This window comes from Lactuca virosa, chromosome 7, assembly GCF_052849685.1.
Source record: "Lactuca virosa cultivar CGN04683 chromosome 7, Lactuca_virosa_CGN04683_v6, whole genome shotgun sequence".
In the NCBI taxonomy this organism is placed as follows: Eukaryota; Viridiplantae; Streptophyta; class Magnoliopsida; order Asterales; family Asteraceae; genus Lactuca; species Lactuca virosa.
In genome coordinates, this window is record NC_136432.1 from 49,719,150 (window position 1) to 49,740,550 (window position 21,401).

General features: G+C 37.5%; 1 protein-coding gene and 1 long non-coding RNA gene across 7 annotated transcripts; both read left to right on the forward strand.

The window, feature by feature from the left end:
- Window positions 1-15,651: 15,651 nt before the first annotated feature.
- Window positions 15,652-17,703, forward strand: LOC145125397 (uncharacterized). 6 transcript variants are annotated; one of them, XR_013715965.1, is made up of 7 exons: window positions 15,652-15,986; window positions 16,098-16,220; window positions 16,324-16,404; window positions 16,518-16,569; window positions 17,084-17,192; window positions 17,257-17,313; window positions 17,408-17,703. It is a non-coding gene; the product is annotated as an uncharacterized LOC145125397 (long non-coding RNA). The 6 variants fall into 6 exon arrangements; XR_013715967.1 differs by having other exon boundaries at window positions 16,098-16,124; XR_013715966.1 differs by lacking the exon at window positions 16,098-16,220 and having other exon boundaries at window positions 17,257-17,321; window positions 17,405-17,703.
- A 2,272-nt stretch (window positions 17,704-19,975) lies between these two features.
- On the forward strand, window positions 19,976-21,004 carry LOC145125847 (transcription repressor OFP2-like). The gene has a single exon (XM_079061247.1). It carries the CDS (start codon window positions 20,007-20,009, stop codon window positions 20,835-20,837), a length of 831 nt encoding a protein of 276 aa, XP_078917373.1. The 5' UTR covers window positions 19,976-20,006; the 3' UTR covers window positions 20,838-21,004.
- The last annotated feature ends 397 nt before the right edge of the window (window positions 21,005-21,401 follow it).

Below are 21,401 nucleotides of genomic sequence, written 5' to 3' on the forward strand. Positions count from 1 at the left end.
GCCTTCTGCGCATCCTCCTCTTTGACCCTCATCTGATATAACCCGAACGCAGATCAATATTGGGAAACCAAGATGCACACTGGAGCTGGTCAAATAAATCGCCAATCCTCATGAGTGGTAGCTTATTCAGCTCCCGGTAGTCGATACACATCCGATGCAACCCATCCTTCTTATTCACAAACAAGATCGACGCTCCCCATGGCGAACTACTCAGCCGGATAAATCCATAGTATAACAGATCCTGCAGTTGTGTAGACAACTCTTGCATCTCTGGAGGTGCTAATCGATAAGGTGTCTTGGCTATCGAAGTCGCACTAGGAACCAAGTCAATCCAAAACTCCACCTACCTCTTCGGAGGCAGTCCTGAAAAATACTCTAGAAATACATCCGAGTACTCCCGGACAATCGGTACATCGTCCACAGGCGCCTTACCCTTCTCCTGGGTGTCCATAACATAGGCAACAAATCCGGAACAACCCTACTGAAGATAGCGTCTGGCCCTAGCTGTTGAACATAGAATCGACCCACGTGGAACACCCTCTCCCTGAATCACCAACTCTCCCCTACTTGGGGTCCAAATATGCACCAAATGGTGCTCATAATCAATCATTTCCCCATTGAGGCTAAGCCAATCCATCCCCACAATAACCTTGTTCTCACGCAGGGGAATACGAACCAAATCAATCGGGTACTGCTCACTGAACAACTCCAAAGCACAACCCCGATGAACCCTCAATACTCGCACAGGATGATCATCAGCAATCTCAACCTCTAATGGATAATCCAGATCCCCCGGAGCATCGACAAATCTCTTGCTGAGCGTGAGAGATACAAAGGATCGGGTAGTCCCCGAATCAAACAGATCCGATGTGACAACCCGAAACTTTTTCCGTTATACTTACCCAGTTTCCGTTTATAAAATTTGGGTTTTTATTTAATTCCGTTCACGTTAGTATTATTTTTGGTCTAACGGAATATTCTAAACTCAGTTCGATCGAGTTTCGTATTCGAAAACGAGGTTTTCTAAGTCAAAGCATAGCATTCGGGCCAAATAACTCTTCGAGAGGAGTTTACGGCCGCAAACTTGGTTTACGACCGTAAACTCTGTTTACGACCGTAAACCCTATTTACGGCCGTAAACCCTCCACCCTACCCCTTGGCCGTAAACTCACCCCTATATAAGGGATGAGTGGCCTTCATTTTTCACTTTACACACTCCAGAAGCTTTCTCTCTCTACTCTCTCTCTCTTTCTCTCTCTACAATCTTCGATTTTACTCAAAGACCCTCAAGAATGTAAGTGATTCTTCACCTTGATTGTGTTTCTATCTCACTCCTAGTGGTAAATCCATGCTCTTATCTCATGAATCTCATCTTTTTCTAGATTTTCTCTCTCACCAAGAACACACACTAGTGTTTTTGGACTCTAACCACCCTTTCAAGCTTCCATTACGTAAGTACTCTACCCTTAGCTTGTTGGATACAAGAATCTCTTGCTGGACATCTAGAAATCATGACCAAAAGAGTGTTTACGGTCAAAGGCAATCTCCCTTGACCGTAAACTCTATTTATAGGGTGCAAAGTTGCCACAACACCCTCCTAAGCTTAGAAACGAGGCTTAGAACACTTCCAGAAGGCTAGAAAGGGCCTTGAAACATCGAAAATTGCACTTTTCGCCAAAGTGTTTACGGCCGTAAACCCATGGGCCGTAAACCCATGGACCGTAAACACCTGGACCGTAAACACCTGGACCGTAAACCCAGGGACCGTAAACACCTGGACCGTAAACACCTGGACCGTAAACACCTGGACCGTAAACCCAGGGACTGTAAACACCTGGACCGTAAACACCTGGACCGTAAACCCATGGACTGTAAACTCCTGATTACGGCCGCAAACTCCCCTCTTCAAACACATGTGATTCTAACACTTAGTTTTAAGTGTTTCCTAGTTCCTAAGGTGGTTTCCTTCCATAACGAATAGTGTTATGCCCTCACCTAATGTATATATGTACTTTTACATGCTAAATAGGATCCGTTTATGTCCGAGGCTCTATTTGACACTCAGCAACTCCTAGCAACCACTCGAATCCCACATCAAACAATGAGTTCATACCCCTACGCTTTTTCTGAGTTTTTCATGTTTTCAAGGGGGGGAATACAAGCAAAAGTACAAGGAAACTTGTGCTCAAATTATCTCATTTTGCATAGAATGATTTTATGTTCAGTATGCTTTTAACTCAGAAAATCGTTTTACCAATCGATTAAGAAATCAACTCGTAGAAACAGTTTTCAAAACTAAAGCAAGGAACTTGTAAATCTTTTCATAGAATGTGATATTTTCTAAAGGATTTATACAAACCATAAACAGGATTTTCGATACTATTACTTGTAATTTTGTCATCTTAGGATTGGAGACACGTCCTTGGTAATACTCCACCGGATTCGTGAGTGCAGGACTAGCCTTTATAACCAGAATCTCTTGTAGGGAGAGCGTGACTATTGTGTATAGATCTATACGGGACTGACTATCCCGCACCTCGCTGCTAGCTACAGTGGGACCGTCAGGTCTACGGGTGACAAAGTCATAAAACATATTGGCCCCGTTTCGTGCCATATCCAGTTTAATGTATGGTTATAAAACTCGCAACCTAGATAACAGAGACTTACTTTTGTAATAATGAAACAAGTGAACTAACCTCAAAGTAATAACCGATTTGATTCCTAGAGGGTATTGATAATACCCTTAGGATCTAGTTCACTACCTACTTCTTTATTAGTTTTATTTATGTAATAAGGCTAATACGTCTCACAGAGAGTAAACAGGGTTTTTCAAGGAAACTACATCTAACGATACAAGTATGGTAGATACTTGTACACCTCATTTCAGAATCGATAACCAACTATCAACTTTTAAGGAAAATATAGGATTTTCCTGGGATAACTAAATCTTTCGTAAACAGGTTGTTTAACTAATGGATAATCGAACTCCTTTCATAAGAAAATATAGGATTTTCTTGGGAAACACTTTTCAAAGGATCAAAGAAGCATTTCTTTTACCAGAACTAAACGCTTATGAACTCACCAGCTTTATGCTGATATTTTAAAACTGCTTGTATTCTCATGGCATCAATAGACAGGTACTCCTGTCGACTTTTGGAGAAGACGGAACATTCTGAAGTCACGCCTTTTACTTTTGCTATATTTACTGATATGTATAAACCATGTTTTTGAACAATGTAAATACTCATATTATAATGTAATGGTTGTGTTTACTTCGCTTACTATGATACAACTGTTGTGATACTACGCATGACGTCCTCCGCCCCGGAACGTTTCCGCCATCGGTTTCGGGGTGTGACAACCAGAGCAGAGATACCGTTCACATGGACCGACCCTAAAAGAAAACACAAAATATAAGCAGGAAAATTAACATAAATAAAGAGATAAGGAGAAGATACATACCCGTCACCACATCTGGTGCTGCACGAGCCTCCTCGGCTGACAACTGAAATGCCCTGCTCCGCACAACAGGCGCCTCCGCCTTTCCATGCGGGCCATCAGTAATCCGCAAGGTCGCCAGAGCGGGTGCTACAAATGGTCCCCCTGCTGCTAAACTCGAGCAATTGGCCTTCTTATGGCCCCTCTAATTGCAATCAAAGCAAATCAAATCAGATACATGGGTGGTGGTGTTGGTGGCAGTGCAATCCCTATTAAAGTGACCCATCCTGCCGCACTTGAAGAAGCTAGAACCACCCACCTTGCACGCCCCATCGTGCGTCTTGCCGCACTTACCACGGCAGCCCCGCCCTGCTAGCCCCTAGACCTCGAGTAAAATACCTTAGGCCTCTTGCCCGAAACCTCGTCATGAAATCCTCCCAAGTCATCGACTCAACCACCTCGCCTCCCAAGGCATGTCCAAACTCCTCCCACCAATCTCGAGCTCTGTCTTTCAGAAAATAGGATGCAAGTCGGACCTTCGCCTCCTCGGGACATAGGCTAGATCGGAAGGCGTTCCCGATGCCTGCCAACCAATGCCTGCTCGCAATCGGGTCTTTCTTCCCGAAGAACTTCGGGGCTCCACATGCGCGGAACTCACGGAAGGTCAAAGTCGGAGCTCCCATCATCGCCACCATCTCAGAACGAAAAGCGACCAAGCGCTCATCCATAATCTCCATGATACCCTCCTTGACCGTACCAAAGATCACAAGAGTCTGCTCAAGAATATTGCGGGTAATCTCTGATGAAATGAACTCCCACATCTGAAATCCATATGTCCGGCCCCAGAGCCCGAACCTAAACCATCACCGGCACCAACACCGGTACTATAACTTCCTCGAGTGACCACCATACTAAAAATAAACCATATAAACCATCATAACATACTCAAAAAATCCCACACTCTACAAGCTTCCCGGTATCATCATGGCTTTTCTTGACTCAAGTACGGATCCTCCGCTTTTAGTAGTACGGGCCCATACTACCTTCCATATCTATCTGTACTTTCCTCAAGGATCACCTCGATTCCTCCAATTCACTTTCTTATTAGTCCCAACAATCCTATATAAGACCAGGTTCTCAGCACTGAATCACCTCCTAGGTTTCCCTAGGGCAACCACCACACCACTCTCCTCCATCAGTTGCAGAAGAAACTCCCTATAACACCTTCTGACTAGCTCACGAATAGTATTACATATCACCGACACCCGATTATTCTTCGAATGAAAGGTCTCACACTACAACGGTTGGACTCAAACAAAAGTTGCGCAATAGAGTTAAAACCTAACCTTCTAAAATTATCTGGTCTCAATAATATGTAACTTATCATATTCGCTTACTAGTTAGTTGATGTTAATGGGAACTACTAAAAGCACAAAACAAGCAACATTTAAGCATCGAGTAATCGGAATCAAATCATAACCTAAACAGACCATCCTATCACTGACTAATCAGTACTAGCATGAAAGTCTACAAGCTCAAACAATAGGTACATAAAGGCATTTCTCCTAGCATTCTATCGTGCAACCCTGAGCATATCCTTAGCCCTAATCTAGCATGCGATTTACAGATTCTCAATTCAAATCATAACACAAATCATGTATGGGTATTTTGGGAAAACTTACTTAAGCTCGGTCGATTGCATGCACCACATCCCTTTCTTTTATTAAAAAAATTCTTTTTATTAAAAATTTCTTTTATGAAAAATTTACCAAATCCTCAGTTTGAGCTCGGTCGATTGCATGTCCCGCCCGATATACATGCAATATATACACACATGCAAGGTCACACAGACAACTAGCATACAGACAACCATAATCCATGGGTCGGTATTGGTGCATTCGGCCCGCTAAGCACTGGAAGGAAACTCACCTCAAATTGCTGAAAAACCAGGTAAATGCTCGGACTGTTGATCTGGGAAATCTCCGCACTAAATATCATCCAACAATGCCCTAATTAATAATTAGGTCATAAACCATAATCGGGGTCCCAACTCATCATCCTCAACCTCTAGGGTAAAAGACTATTTTACCTTTTACCTTACTAGGCCCAACTAGCTTGGCACAATAACCCTATAGTGGTCCAAGGCCCACAAATGGCCCAACTCACAACCTAAGGTCCAACTATGGCCCAAAAGATATAAAGACCAAAATCCAGCAAAGGCCCAAAGCTCAAAAGGAGACCAAGTCCAAAAAGGGTTAAAAACCAATAAAGCCCACTGCTTGGCGTACGCCTCGCGTATCCCATACGTACGCCCCCGTACCCTACGTTGACCAGGAAGCGGGCTGCTGACCCAGTTGCGCAGCGTACTAAGAAGTACACCTTGCGTACTTGCCAGAGTCCCAAATGCTAATCAAGGGTCTTAATCCCTTAAGACCTTAACGTCCAAACCTCATATCTAAATCATTTTAAGGTCTTAACACGTAAAGTTGGTAACTTATAGTTTTGCATGACTTAATGGGACCCAATACTCGTTTTTGACCATTAAGACCCATAATAAGAGCCCTAACTCATGCATGGTCCAAAATAACACATCAAGATAACATTTTTATGCATAAGGAACATCATAAATGCTAAGATCTACCATCCCTAGCTTCTGGAGTAGCTCATACTCCCAAGCTTGACTTAAGGGACTCTAAAATGCACAAAATCAATCCCTGAGCAATATCTATCATAAAGAACCATCAAGTTAAGAGCTTTATACCTCCAAAAGCTTTCCAAGTTGGTGATGATTCTGGATCCACAAGCTTCAACTACACCAATGCAATTTCCAAGAGTCTTCTTCCTTCAAGATCACCAAAAACACCCACAAAGGTCACTTCCAAGCTCAAAACACTCAAAAGGCAATTAGGGTTTCGTTCTCAGGGTTTGGAGAGGTGGAGGTTGGTCATAAGAAGGTCCAAGAGCAACTTAAGGTGTTTAAATAGGGCTCGAATCCTAAAAATTAGGGTGTGTCCTAAGTGATCGTACGCCCCGCGTACTCCACGTATGTCCAACGTATGTGGATGCCTCTGCGGCCAGCTTCTCGACCCAATACGCCCAGCGTACTCCTAGTGTACGCCCAACGTACTGGCCAGGGACCCAAATGCATAAGATTTTAAGTTTGAGGGCAAAAAGGGAAATACCTGAAATGCGAATGTTACACTAAGATAGTCAAACATAGGATTGAAACTTCATTATTTATGAATTCTCCTTTTTACACATTTTTTTAATATGTTTAAATAGTAAATTATAAACAACTCACCCCCTTGTTTCCTGATTGAGTTGTACCTTGTGAAAAATTTAGGGCAAATTGAAAAAAGTCACTAAGTTTACTGAAAATTTCGATTTTGACACCGTCTTTTTTTTTATCAGTTATGTCATTACATTTACAATTTTATTGCAATATCAACCAAATGGCTGGTTCTGTCTGTTACCCGGTAACGAATTTGCCTAAATTGCAATATAGTCTCCAAGTATTCTGAAAATTTCGATTTAAACACTGTATTTTTTTTTTCAATTATGTCATTACATTTATGTTATGGGTAATATTTTCACATTTACTTTATTATGCCTAACAACTTGAGCATATACTAATATCTTAAATAACCAAAGATCTTGAACTAGCCAACATCTTGTGACTGTTATCGTATTTTTTATATTGATTAATGCAGGGACAAAGACTTATTCAAAAAGATGCGGACCAAGTCAAAAGGCACGTGGTCAAAGAAAAAAAACAATGAGTCCTTCCTAATAACCGGGTTAAACAAAAATCAAAAAACATCCTTATATTATAGAAAAGATGTGTTGGATCCCCATCGTGATGGTTGGTCATAATATTATTTGTGGCCAACCATGTTAGAAGAATCTTGATAGATGGCGTCGTAACAGCGATATGAAGTTACTTTGTGACCCTGGCCATCTAAATTGGTAGGTTTATTTTTTATTGTATCAACGACAAATGATCCGTATACTCATTTAGTTTTTACTTTTTCAATTTCCTAAATGCTAGCATCATTTCATGTGATAGCACAAAAACATTTCACATGTCTAAAGAAAATAAATACAAGTCACATAAAGATATAGGTGTTTCATCCTTTCATGTGGTATCACATAAACATGTTACATGTTTAGAAAAAAAAAAAAATTATACGTGTCACACAAACATATGTGTGCTTCATCCATTTTGTGGTCATCCATAAACATGCCACTCGTTTAGAGCAAATAAAGGCGATAAAAGTAATAATAATATTAGATCGTATCCTTAACTGGACCTAATATATATCTGAAAGACAACTAATACAAAGTGATTACGACACAATAGTATATCTAATTAATAGGTGTTTATCTCTATAAATCGCTAAAAAGTGTTGTATACCTATAACCTTTTCTGATTATTAGTTAAGTTTGACATATATCTGTTAAGATCAAGTTGTTATGCCCACATGAGATTTCTTGTTCCCAGACTGTTCTTCGATTACTCACGTTTAAATCTCCAAGATATGGCCGATTCGAGATAGCTAATCTCCTAAAGAAATAAGACTTGAAACAAACCCGGTTATTGAAATAAACGGGTTTTATTTTGTAACAACCGGGTTTTATAATACGGAGTGTTATATGACCCACCTTAAAGCAAAAAACCGGTTCATATGTTTTGATTAAATAACCCGGTTTTTATAAAAACAACCGGGGCTTTTGAGTATACAGTAATATGTTTCGGTTTTTTAGATTATAACCAAGTTATATGATCTTGTACACGAATTATAAGGGGTCTACTAATAAGGGAGGGAAATGGCAAACCACTTAATCTCAATCTCATCAATTTGCCTCCATAACAGCAAAAGAAACCCACGTGTCCCTTTACCGATCAGATATATCGACTTTCTTATTTCCATTTCATAAATATTTCCTTTCCCCAACAGATTTGCAATAACAACTTTTCAGTAATTCTTTTACCGCAAAACTCCCTACCGACTTAGAAGGATTCTTTGCAGCATCAATCTCTAGTTCGTCTTCTCATCAGCATCTATTCTTCACTTTACTTTTCTTTCTTTTCTTTTAACCTCTCGTCAAAAGTATCATTGTATCAAACAACCAGGAATTCAAAAACGTGTTTCAAAAATCAAATTTCAAGTGCCAAATCAAGAATTAAGACAGAAACTGAAATGTTTTGTAACCAATCTTCAAGAATCAAGTCAAATTTGTGCAGAAATTCGTAGAATGGGAAAAGAATTTAGTTAAAAATCATTTATAATTACTTCTCAACAGAATCCAAGTGAAATCTGAAGTGAGATTATACAACACACATTTGCAAACACGTATAGAACAACGATTGCAACAATAAGCTCAAGTTCGTCAAGGAAAACCAAAGAAACAGAGGGATTCAAAATCTAAGATTAATTTAACAAAATTAAAAGGGATGTACTTTTATCGTCAATAGGAATGATTTAAATTTGAACTTCTGAATTCGAATTGCATATAATTAAAATGAAAAAAAAAAATGTGAAATACATAATATGCACCCTACCAGTATGAGTCTTGCCCTTTCGATGATCTTTATAACAGATAAATGGGGATACAAATCTTTGTGACAGAGATGAGAAATGGATAGCGTTTAACCCCTTCTATTAACCCTTCCTTAATAGCATACTCATTAAGTAGTTATCGGAATATCTAATTTGTATATGGAGGATGGGGTAAAATCAAAACACAAGCTGAATAAGGAAGGAGATATATCATATATGTATACATATATTTGGAGGGAATACAAAATTCATTGGCGGGAAGGGAAATTTTGTTTGGGAGGGAAATCACAATGGTATCAATCGGCAGAAAAGTAATCTTAATTTTTTTGGAATAATGTCATTATTAGTAAACAAGGTATTAGGTTTGGTTTTAAATGGTCTGGATTTTTTTATTTTTTATTTTTATTTTTATTTTTTTTATTTTTTTTTGCATTGGAAGTGTATAAACATTTAATTTTTTTGTCAATAAAACCATTTTTCTGCAATTGAAGGGGTCATCTCATCATAAGACTAATGTGACACTGACACTACACCTCCTCTCACATGGAAAAAAATAGAACACAATCTAAAACAAAACGAACACCATCACAAAAATAAAACGAACCACCATCATAATTTAAATCAAACACTAGCTTCAAGTTCTTGCAATTCCAAATCGAAATGAAATGGAACACCATTTTAAAGCGAAAAAATTAAGACACCATGTGTATGAAATTGAACTCTACATAGAAGACGAACTTTATAGAGTAGTTGTAAGGCCAAGTAGGTTGTATGAATCTGAAAGAGCATGAGATAAAGATGGAGGTTGCATAAATAAGGATGCTACGGTGGATGGAGTTAGCTTCTTTGATATCAGTGTCAAAGTTTTCCATATAATGTAAAATTTGATGAACACTACCATGCCATGACATGCACTAGGTAGGATGTAGCATATGCATTGTCCTGGCGAAAAACATTGGATAGATGTAAAGAACATCCTTAAGTTGTAACAGCCCAAAATCTAAGTAAACATTTTTCATTTAAATATTAAAAATTCCCATTTAGTAATTAAAAGTTTTGATCACAATTTGTTTCTACAAGTTCCAATACATAAACATTTTGTTCAGAAAGATCAAAGCGTCCATATCACTAGTGGGGAAAAATGTTGGAGATTGCACGTCGCGCCATTATGTCGGGCCCTTGCCCTTATATTTCAAAGTACTTGAAACAACCAACAAAATGTAAGTTAATGCTTAATGAGCTCCCCAAACATACCCAACCAAATATCCACATAATGGCATGCAAACATACACATAGAGATGTCATGGACTCCCTCCATGGTCTTCATCCAGAATGTCATGGGCTACCCCCATGGTCTTATACCAATGGGTCATGGGCTCCCCCCATGGTCTTCAACATTTGTCATGGGTTCCCCCATGGTCTTTACATAAACACATAACACAATATATCACACATTCACCGTACATACAACTATTAAAGCTTCATAATAAATATGGGCCAACCTTGGTGCCTTAGACTCATTGGTATGGTGAGAAGACTCAACTCAATCTACTGAAAACAAAAGTTGCTCGCCTAACAGTCTGAAACCTCACACTGAAACAATAATATGAATAACCATAAATTAGGATTATAGTTCAACTTAGTCAAAGAGCCCAAAGACCTAAGAATAAGTCCTTTCATGGTAGCCCAAAAGTCCTTCCTTTATTAGTGGGCCTAGAATCCAAGGTAAAAGTTATTAATGGGCCACATGGCCCAACAAGCCTAACCAATACAAGTATGGCCCAAATTCAAAATAACAGTCCACTAACCATAAATGGGACCAGTTCTACACTAAATAAAGCCCAATAAGTTCATAAGCCCATACGAAGCCCAAGTCCATCTAAGGCGCGTACGCCCAGCGTACCACTCCACTACACTTAGCATACTAAGCCCTTTCGTTGTACGCACAGCGTACATAATATTACGCTCGACGTACAAGCTGGCTATGCACTAACGATCATTAAGTGCTTAATACTTGAGATTTTAACGTCCAAAATCATATATGAGCTCATCAAGACGTCCTAGGGCATAAAGTTGGCAACTTTATTCCCTTGCATGCCATGAGGGACTCCAAAACTTCATTATTCTCATTAAAACTTCATACAAGACCTCAAACTCATGCATGGCATCTAAACAACCCTCAAGATGGCACCTTTATGCATATAGCATGCTCAAAGATCTTAGATTTGACCATCAAAGTCTATGGAGTTGCTCAACTCACAAGAGAATGTCCAAGAACCAAAAAGGGACTCCATAACCAAAATTTAGCTCAAACTAACAAAAGGAATGACAAGGTTTTGACTTTATACCTCCAGACGTTCCTCGAGATGAGCTTGATGCAGGATCTAGAAGCTCAATGTCACCCAAGACTTGCTCACCACCTTCTTCCTCTTGAATACTCTCTAAAAATCGCCACCAAACACTCTTTTAGCTCAAGAACCACACACATAAGGACATATGGGGTTAAGGGACGAAATGAGGCTATGGAGGCTGATTAGGGTTTGGTCCAAATGGTGAAAGGTGTTGGGTTTTGAGCATTCTAACACTCCTATGGTGTACATGCAACCCTAGAAACCTTGGATCTATGTTTTCTCTAAAATACATGCAAAATTGATTTTCCAAGGTTTACTTCCTAACTAGCATGTTATGGGGAACTTGTAATACAAAAGCCAAGTAGAATAACATACCTTTTAGTAGCTTGGATTCCTTGATGACTTTGTGAGCCTAGCACCCCAAATGTGATGTCTCAAATGCTTCACACAACACAACAATACTTGGAATAACCTTGAGAGAAGTTCACTATACTCAAAAATCGGCTAGCCCTTTTACTTGCTTGTAGTATTGCCGATTTTGCTTGCATGGGGTTCTTTATATAGTTGTGGCACAAGTAGGGTTACACCATGTAAACCCTAATTGTCATGGCTTTCCATATTCCATGATCCATGGGTTTGTAACCTCCATGGACTATCCATGGAGCACCTTATGGGTTTTAACCCAATCCATACAAACCATGGATCATTAGCCCACTATACAAGAATAGATTATTTACACAATCAACCCCATATATTTAATTAGTCTCTTTTTGATCACTTAATTAATTCCAGATTAATTCTTTGACCAATACTAACTAAATAATATTATTAATATATTAGTACTTATAATATATTAATAAACCTTAAGTGTCCTTTCTCTCATTTTGGTCTATCCAAGTATTGCAATGCCATGCAACCCAAATGGACCATGCCGGGTCGGGTCAAGTACATACCAAATATAGTTATGGACTTAGACACTATATCCAACAAAAGGTTGCTTAAATATGTCACAAGTCCGAAATTAGGGCTTTTGATCATCTGTCACGTACGCCCCGCGTACGTGGTTCACCTCCATGTTCTTTCCACCCTAGTACGTTAAGCGTACTCATGAGTACGCTCCACGTACAAACGGGACCAATTTGCAAAGAAAATTCATTTTAAGGGCATAAAGGGTAACTACCTGGTTTGGAGTGTTACAAACGTACTTGAGAAGAACTAACGATATGTCCCTAGTTTATGGAAGAGTTTGTTGTAATATGTTACATTGATGCCAACTTCAACACTAATTGAGATGATTCTCGATCACAATCAGTATACGTGTTCATCCTCAAAGGAGAAGCCATTTTTTGGAAAAGTTCAAAGCAAGAAGTGGTTGCAATGTTTATAACAAAATCTATGTGTATAGTTGCGTCTGAAGCAACTAAGGACGTTGATTGGATAAAGAAATTCATCAGTGATATGGAGGTTGTTGCAAGCATCAAAAATGCCATTGAGATGCTTTCTGACAACACCGGTGTTGGAGCAACTTCAGGAGTTAGATATGTTAGATCTCAGCCTCTTTGTGGTTATTGATGCATAAAAATGTCATATTGGTGGTTGTTATTGGTCCATGCATGAGTTTAAGTTCTTATTATGATCTTTGTTGGACAAAAATGGATGTTGGGTTCCGTTAAGACATGCTAAGGGTTAAAGTTGCCAACTTTACGTATTAAAACCCTAAAGTGGAAGAGATTTGAGAGTTAGAACTTATGGTTGAATGGATTAAGAACTTAATGGCTTAGGGTGGCAAGCAGCCCAGTACATTGGGCGTACCAAGTGGTACGTTGCGCGTACCGGCGGTCGAGTACGCCGAGCGTACGCCTCACAGTGGGCTTTTGTACTTTGGTTGGGCTTTGGACTTTTGGGCCTTAGTTAAGTTTTGACTCATTTTCTCATCATTCTTCATCCTCCTGGCCGTGATCTCCAAGAATCCTCTCAAGTATCATCCACACAAAGGCTTTTTTTCTCCTAAAAAACATAAGCATTCATCCCCTATACTTGTTCATACTTGAAACCCCTTACTTCCATCCATTGATTCACTACTTTTCATCATCTTTTCAAGACCTTCAAGAGTTCACGGTCGTGAACCCTTCATGAGGGCCGTGAACACTCATGTGTTCTTGGGCCGTGAACCCTCCATAGGGCCGTGAAATCCTCTTGCGTGACCGTGATAATCTTTTAGCCCCCCATTTGTTGTTCTAACACTTCATTGAAAGTGTTTCCTACTTCCTATGGTTGTGTTCCTTACATGTTAGTTGTTATATACACTAATTGCATACCTATATATGTTAATATATGCTAAATAGGATCCGTTTGTGCTCGGGACTTCACTTGGCATACCAAGCATCCTATCTCTTTCGTTCATCCAAGTCACTCACTGCAGGTGAGTTCACACCCCTATGCTTTTATGATTTTAACGTTTTCAGGGGAAATACAAGCCAAACATAAATAGTATTTGTAAACTTATACAAAAAGATTTCAACAGGGTAAAAACTTATGCAATTAAAACAACTAAATATTTTCACATTTTATAAAATATTTAAATATTTTATCCCTTTTGTAACGTGCTGAGCATAAGGGAAGTTTTCAACCTTCAACCATAATTGCATAGTTTTCAGAACTAGACATAAAACAGGTACATAACATGCATGCAAACTATAATATGTATAGTTTGGGATTTCATTATACAGTTTCATCATTTCAGGGTCACCGGAGCAGTGTCTGACTAAGTGTTTTATGGATTTATAGCCGGAGGATCACCGGACCAGCAGTCAGACATTTGCCGATCAGCTTTTCAGCAGTCAGCCTTGCGAGGTGAGTTACCTTCCAGTAGCGGTGGGTATACGGCCACAATGCCGGCCCACCAGTAGGAGTTGTATGTTGGATGATTGTCTTTGTCATATCATATAGGTTTGCTACTACCTGATATGTTATACGCTGGCATGATATGTTATATATGATAGTAGTAGAGTTCGGTTGTTAGGACCGAAGGGTAGGTCAGGCACCCCAGATATGTCTGACAATATGTGATGATATGTTTATATGCTGGCATGATATGTTATATGTGATAGCGGTAGTAGGAGGGGAATAGTCCCCAAGTTCGGTTGTTAGGACCGAAGTGTAGGTTAGGCACCCCAGATATGTCTGACAGTAGGTTATGTTATGATATATGCGATAGCAGTAGTAGGGGGTGGAATAGTCCCCGAGGTTCGGTTGTGAGGACCGAAGGGTAGGTCAGCACCCCAGAATGGCTCGACACGGGTAGGTCAACACCCCAGAATGGCTTGACACGGGTAGGTCGGCACCCCAGAATGGTCGTACCGGGTAGGTCGGGCACCCCAGAATTGCCTGGCAGTATGTATGCTATGTGATTGTATGGTATGTGGTACGATGTGGGAACTCACTAAGCTTCGTGCTTACAGTTTTCAGTTTTGTTTCAGGTACCTCTTCAGCGAAGGGGAAGGAGCCGGCGCGGTAGCTGCACATCATACACACATTGGATTCCGCATTATGTGATTTCTTGGGATTGTACTATGACATTGTCACTACTTTTATGATATGATTTTGAGACATGAGATTATGGTTTTTACGAAATGACATGACTTCATGATATTTTCTTATGAATGTTTTCTACGTTGTTATGTAAAAATCGAAATTTTTGGACTTGGAAAATGGGATGTTACAAAAACAAACACCTTATGCTATCAAATTCTATAACTTGGTGTTAATAATGTTGCGGACGAGGAAAATACAATTAATTAAATGAGCTACCCCCGTATTTTGTCGGCACTCCATCTTCAAATGATTATATGGATGAGACTACGTACTTACGATCAGACCGTAACGAAGGAATATGGATATCATAAAACCACATACTTTGGAAGGTAATAAACAAGTTAGTCGATATGAAACACACCGAGTTGATTGTAAATTTGCATTAATCTAGCATAACCAAAGTATTAACATAATTTGTTATGTTTGTAGGACGAATGACAACGAAATACATTCCAATAGAAAACACCACAAAGACGTAAAAGAGACTAGGCATTTTGTTTAGAAAATTTTAATTTATTTTAATATTTCAATATGTGTGTTACAAGACTTTTGATGTAATTTTTTGCTTTATCACCATTAGCTTGTAACATGTAAAATGTATGTTTCTCTTAACATATGATATTTTTGTATATTATCATATAAAAAAATAAGCCATTTAAGATCTTTTGATGTTTCTCATGTGCTTTTACTTCTGAACGAACATCAAAAGGAAAGTCTTTAGAAAGCCCTCTTGTGACTACGCCAAGTCGCCAACACCAACTTCAATTAAAAAAACACCGCCTATCAATTTTCGATATCCTCCGTCAATTTTCATTATCCCGCCTTCCAATTTTTGTTCTCCCGTCATTTGACCAAATATATGATTTCAATTCCAAGATACTCTGTGAATGCGACTACCTTAGGAAGTTAGGAACCACCGATCTAAAACCCTAATACTTTAAAACAATATGAATTCGATGCTTTATCGCCGCTTTGATCCTAATACTCTGAAGCAATGTGAAATCGAATCTCTCTCGCCGCTAACTAGAGCCACGCTACTGAGGTACCATTTTGACTGATAATCATTCTTTATGTATATCGAGTTTTGGAATCCATTTAGACGACTTGAGTCATTGATCCTTTGTTTTGGTTAAATTTATGCATATCTGATCAGGGCTAATTATTGGATTGATGGCTATTGGTATTTTTTCTATCTCGTCAACTATAAACCAGGGCAAAATATACAATGTTTGGTTCAAAAATCTAAATCGTATTAGAGTTTGCAAACATAACACGAGTATGAAAATGCCTAAAATGTCTCTGAAATATAACCTGCAACAATACATGGCTGGTTTCTTGAAGACATTATGTGATTTATGAATTATTTTTTATTTTTTAAGTTCATAGGAGTCCCGAGTCTAATGAAAATAACATTGCGAGAAACATCATTTATGGCACCGGAGGAAAAAAGTATCAATACTGTAAGGCGATTCATCAAACGCGTTCTTTTACTTACTCATGATTGAATATTTTTATTTATGATTGCATACTTTTATTTTCCATCTTAACAAGTTTTTGAGAGTATTTTTCGCAGCATATGGTGAAAGATTTCCAATCAGTGTAGCATCCCACTTACAGTTTCTGTGGTATGTTTTCTATTACACTTTACAATTATCAGTGGTATTTTTGGACAATGTTCTTAAGAAATAGGTTTATTTGTAGTTTCTTACCAACAATCCTTGGACAAGGTTCCTGAAAGGATTTTTTTTCATAAGGCTTCCATTATCAGTCGTATCTAGTATAGCATTCTACTTTCATCTATTGTTGTTTACTTTTTTAATGTATTTTATTGGTGTAGCTTTTGTTTTTTAATTTAATTATTGGTTTTGTTTTTTTGTATAGCACCCTACTTATATTTTTAGTCCAATAATTGTTTAGTTATTTTTTTTCTTATTCATATGTTGGTTTAGCTGTTGAATATAACATCCTTCTCCCATTTTCTATGCAGTAGAAAGTATTGTCCAATGTTTGCTTAGTTTTTCATTTTTCCCCATTCCTTTTTCATTTCTATTTATGTAACATCCTATTTATATTTTATGCCCCATAAGTGGTTGTAGACATGGAGTCATATACACCTCATGGTGACTATTTTTGTTGTAGAAACTGAGGAAAGGTCGTGAAGAAAATTGGTTGATGGAATTTTGAAAAGTAACTGGAATGACGCGAGAAGATTGAGGCTGCTACTGTTGATTATGAGCGCTGAAAAATTGTAAGAATTTGACTGGTCTTTTTCCTTTTGTGATTATTGATATTATGTTGAATATGATAAACAGTTGGGAAGTCATGTTCATGCACCTAAGATGACCAGGTTCGAAGACTAAGATACTAAGGTAGCAATGTATGTATTTTTGATATTTTTGTTTCTATGTAAAAGCACATTTTCATTCACAGTTTGCTTAAGAATGCTCTGTTTTCTCTCAGTAGGTGTCGATAAGCTTGATGGACATTTATCATCAAGAAGCATGAGTGTTCGGGTGCACATCTAGTTTGATCAGCTTGTATATATTGGGGTGATTCAAGTGAACAACATGAACAAATTGATGGTTGTAGGAAGCGGGGTGTGGCAATGAGATTGGTGTCAAAATTCTTTACATGGGGTATATATGTGAACATCTTGTTAAGGTTGGATTCTAGTGTTAGTGGATGTAAATATGTAAAAATCCATTGGAAATTAATAAAAGGATTTCTTTATTTGGATACATTAAATGCAAAGTTTGAAATGTAACAGTAAGCATCTTAGTATTGGGTTTATAGATCTAACAGAAAAAATATAAAACAGTAAGTAAAAAGACCTGGTTGCATATAACAGAACTGGGCTATATGAACAAACAAGATCTATTTTTGACTTGTGTGATAGAACCTGGTATGGCTTAGAACCGAGCTTTGTAGGCATATAGTACGTATTGTCTTCCATGAAAAAAACCCGGTTTTATGTATGGAACCGGGTTGTAATAGCTTACTAAGACCCGGTTGTAAAATCGGGCCCTATTATATTTCACTGATAGGACTCGCCCCATCAAAAACCCGGTTGCAAACTGGGTCCTTTATGGTATTTAACCGGGTCCTTTTTGCTTTTTTTGTAGTAGTGTAAGATCTAGCATATTTATAATTTTTCTATATGAAATTTAAGGTAAAAATGCATGTCAAATGGGGTGCATGCATCCCATAAAACCCTTACATCCGTCACTGTTTGTTAGATAAACGGATTGGCCTTGAGTCTACCCAATGTTTTAAAAACCGGTTTGAACCGGCCGGTCGAACCGGTTGGACCGGGAACTGGGGAAGGAAGCGATTCAACTATCATCGATTTTACGTCGAATTCTGAACCAGATTGAACCGGCCGGTTTTTAGAAAAACCCGGTTGAACCGGTCAAAATAAACCGGTTGAACTGGTTAAACCGAATAAAAATACATGGAAACGAATCATTTGCATAATAAACTTTGGTGATTTTTTTTCAAATCTATTTAGTTTCTCTAAATAAAAACATGTGGTAAATTTTATAAAGTTTTTTGATGTGTTTGTATTCATCTAAAACTATATTTTGTTTCGGTATTATATTTTATTTTCTTTTTGATGTATATCATTGATGTAAAACACTAAAATTTATGATTATGTGTTATTTTAATGTATTTGGATTGATCCACAACTTATTTTTATATGTATTTTTAATATTTGAACTTGTAAACGTCAAATTCATTATTTATGTATGTATGTATGTATAGAAAAATAGGAAAAAAGATGAAACTTATAGAAACCGGTTAACCCGGCGGTCGAACCGGTTAAACCGGGAACCGGTCAGAGTACCGGTTCAACTAAAAAACCGGTTTTTAAAACATTTAGTCTACCTCATTTATTTTTAATAGAAAGGTTAACCTCACTTTATTGTTTTAAATCTCCAAACCTTATCTTAAAAACATTTAGAGTTAGTTAAATAAGTTACAAACCGAATTAGTTATTCAAAGCTAAGTACAATTACAAATTATTTGTCGAAATAATGTTCCAACTTCTTAGGAGTTGGCTTTGCTCTATGTTAATTATACAAATAACATTATAACTCCAATTTCATTGCATTTTACTTTCAACTTGCTTCTCTACTTTGCTAGAATCTTGCTCGAACTCTCGAAGGCTCCAAAAAGGGTGTACATAACAGGTTTAGTGTTTTAAAAGTGTTTGATTAAAATATTACATAAACTATAAAGTTCATATAAAAATATATTTTGATGGAATTGATTTCAACCCTAACTCAACCTATTTAATTACAAAAATTTTAGCTCATCTTGCTTATTTGAGTTGGGTTTTAGATTGTGTCTAGTTAGGCTCGAGATTCAGTTAAAATATTTTTAGTAAACATAAAAACTGAAAAATATTTCCTAGAACACTGTTTATATCAAAACACAACAAAACTTTCAACTAGAACAACAAATATCCATGTATACAAACATAGGTCTTTTAGGCATTGTTACCTACAACGTAACAAAATAACATTACTTTGTGTTTCACATGCATTATATTAAAACTCTAATAAATATCAATAACTTCTTGAACAAATTTTGCAATCTTTTCAATCTCTCATACATTCAAAAGAAATTAAATAAAATAACTTAAGCTAACTTTATAAGTTTAACGTGCGATAAACTAAAATTAAGATACTCATCCTATTCATCTTAATCATTGAAAATAACCTAAAAAGTACGTAAAACAATCATGTCATGTAAGAAACATGCTTAGGTCATGCCTTCTACAGACAGGGCAAGGACAAAATTGGTCTCCATTATTTAGAACAATTATGCTACAAAAAGCAAAGGACAACAAGTCTTAAGTAAAATGAAAACGTGAAGTAAAGTGGTAACAGTATCTATGGCGGGCCTTTCTTTTAAACTTAAAAACAACAAGTCAAGAGCTACAGTGGTCAATTGCCGACATAGCAACTATCCATTTAAGTCCTCACTTTCAACAAATCCAATCCATTCTATATAACTCTGAATCTTCCACTTAAAAGAGAGAGAGAGACAAAAAGAAATTATGAATTGGGGAAGAAAGAAAACCTTTCAGACGACAAACATTGTCTCACTGAAGACATGGTTTTTGAGGTTCAAGAAGATGAAAGATAGCGCAGAACCCAAATCAGGAAATGCTCAAAGGAAATGGAATAAAGGTCGAGTGCACCATGGTGATGATGATGGCTCTTATTGGAGGATTTCGTTTGATAAAGAAAGGTATGAAGATGAGGAGATACTGTGGAATTCAGATCATCGGCTCAATGTTTCTCCAGTAAGTTGTGGAGGTTTCAAGAAGTCTTCGATTGGAAGAACAATGAGAGAGTTTGTTGATGAAGAATCAAGAAAAGGGAAAGTGGGTTCCACAGAATCAGTGAAAAAAGTTGTGTTTGAAAGCAAACCCGACATCGTAATTCAAGAAACGTCTGCAGATAATCTGAAGACTTTCTTGAAATCGGATAAAAACATGAAAACGGATGAGATCATGTTGAAGAATGAGAAACAGCGGAGAAGGTTAAAGCAGAGTCGTAAAGTAAATGCTCATTCTCCAAGAACACAAACCAGGGTTGAACGCAGAATCAAAGCTCTTGAAAACATGAAGAGAACGAGGTTGAAGATGAAAGAGATGAATGCATTTAGTATCAGTCTCGATTGCAATGCAATTGTGAAAAGCTCATTTGATCCAGAGATGGACTTTAGAGAGTCGATGATGGAGATGATGATAGTGAAAGGAATCAGGCAACGAGACCAGCTGGAGGAACTCTTGGCTTGTTATTTGACATTAAATTGTGATGAATATCATCAACTTATTGTTAAGGTCTTCCAACAGACTTATAATCAATTTGTAGCTTTGTAGTTGTTACTTTTCTATCTTTGATCTCTCTTGTAAATTTGGAATTGTGATGAAAATTGTAATTGTAAACGACTCATGTCACCAGAATCCACCCAAACCCATGTGATTTTGGCCAATTTCAATGGTCTTGCCATCGCCACATTTTTAAGCAATATCTTGTGACATTGTGATAAAATACCGAAACCGAATAACCGAACTAAATGATGTTTGGTTTATTTGGTTCAGGTTATTCGGTTATTTGGTTAATTCGGTTTGGTTAACCCAATAAGGATACTTTATTTGGTTTGATTTTAGTTAAATTTTTATTATTTTGTTTAAACGGAAAAAACTGAATAAACTATTTAATTAATATATATTTTTATAGTTTATAACTTTATATCTGTAAATTAACATTTTATATTTAAATTGATGGATTTGTTACTAAAAAAGATTTTGATAACTTATTATGTAATTGTTAACCATTATAAATTTATAATTGTTTATATATTGTATTAAAAAAAACAACTAATTAGCTAAATATTAATTAACCTTCGGTCATTTTTTTTTCTCTTCATATACGAGTGAAGT

Bases quoted from the DNA above. Each gene is read 5' to 3' on its own strand.
- LOC145125847 (XM_079061247.1), top strand. From the start codon at position 20,007: ATGAATTGGGGAAGAAAGAAAACCTTTCAGACGACAAACATTGTCTCA.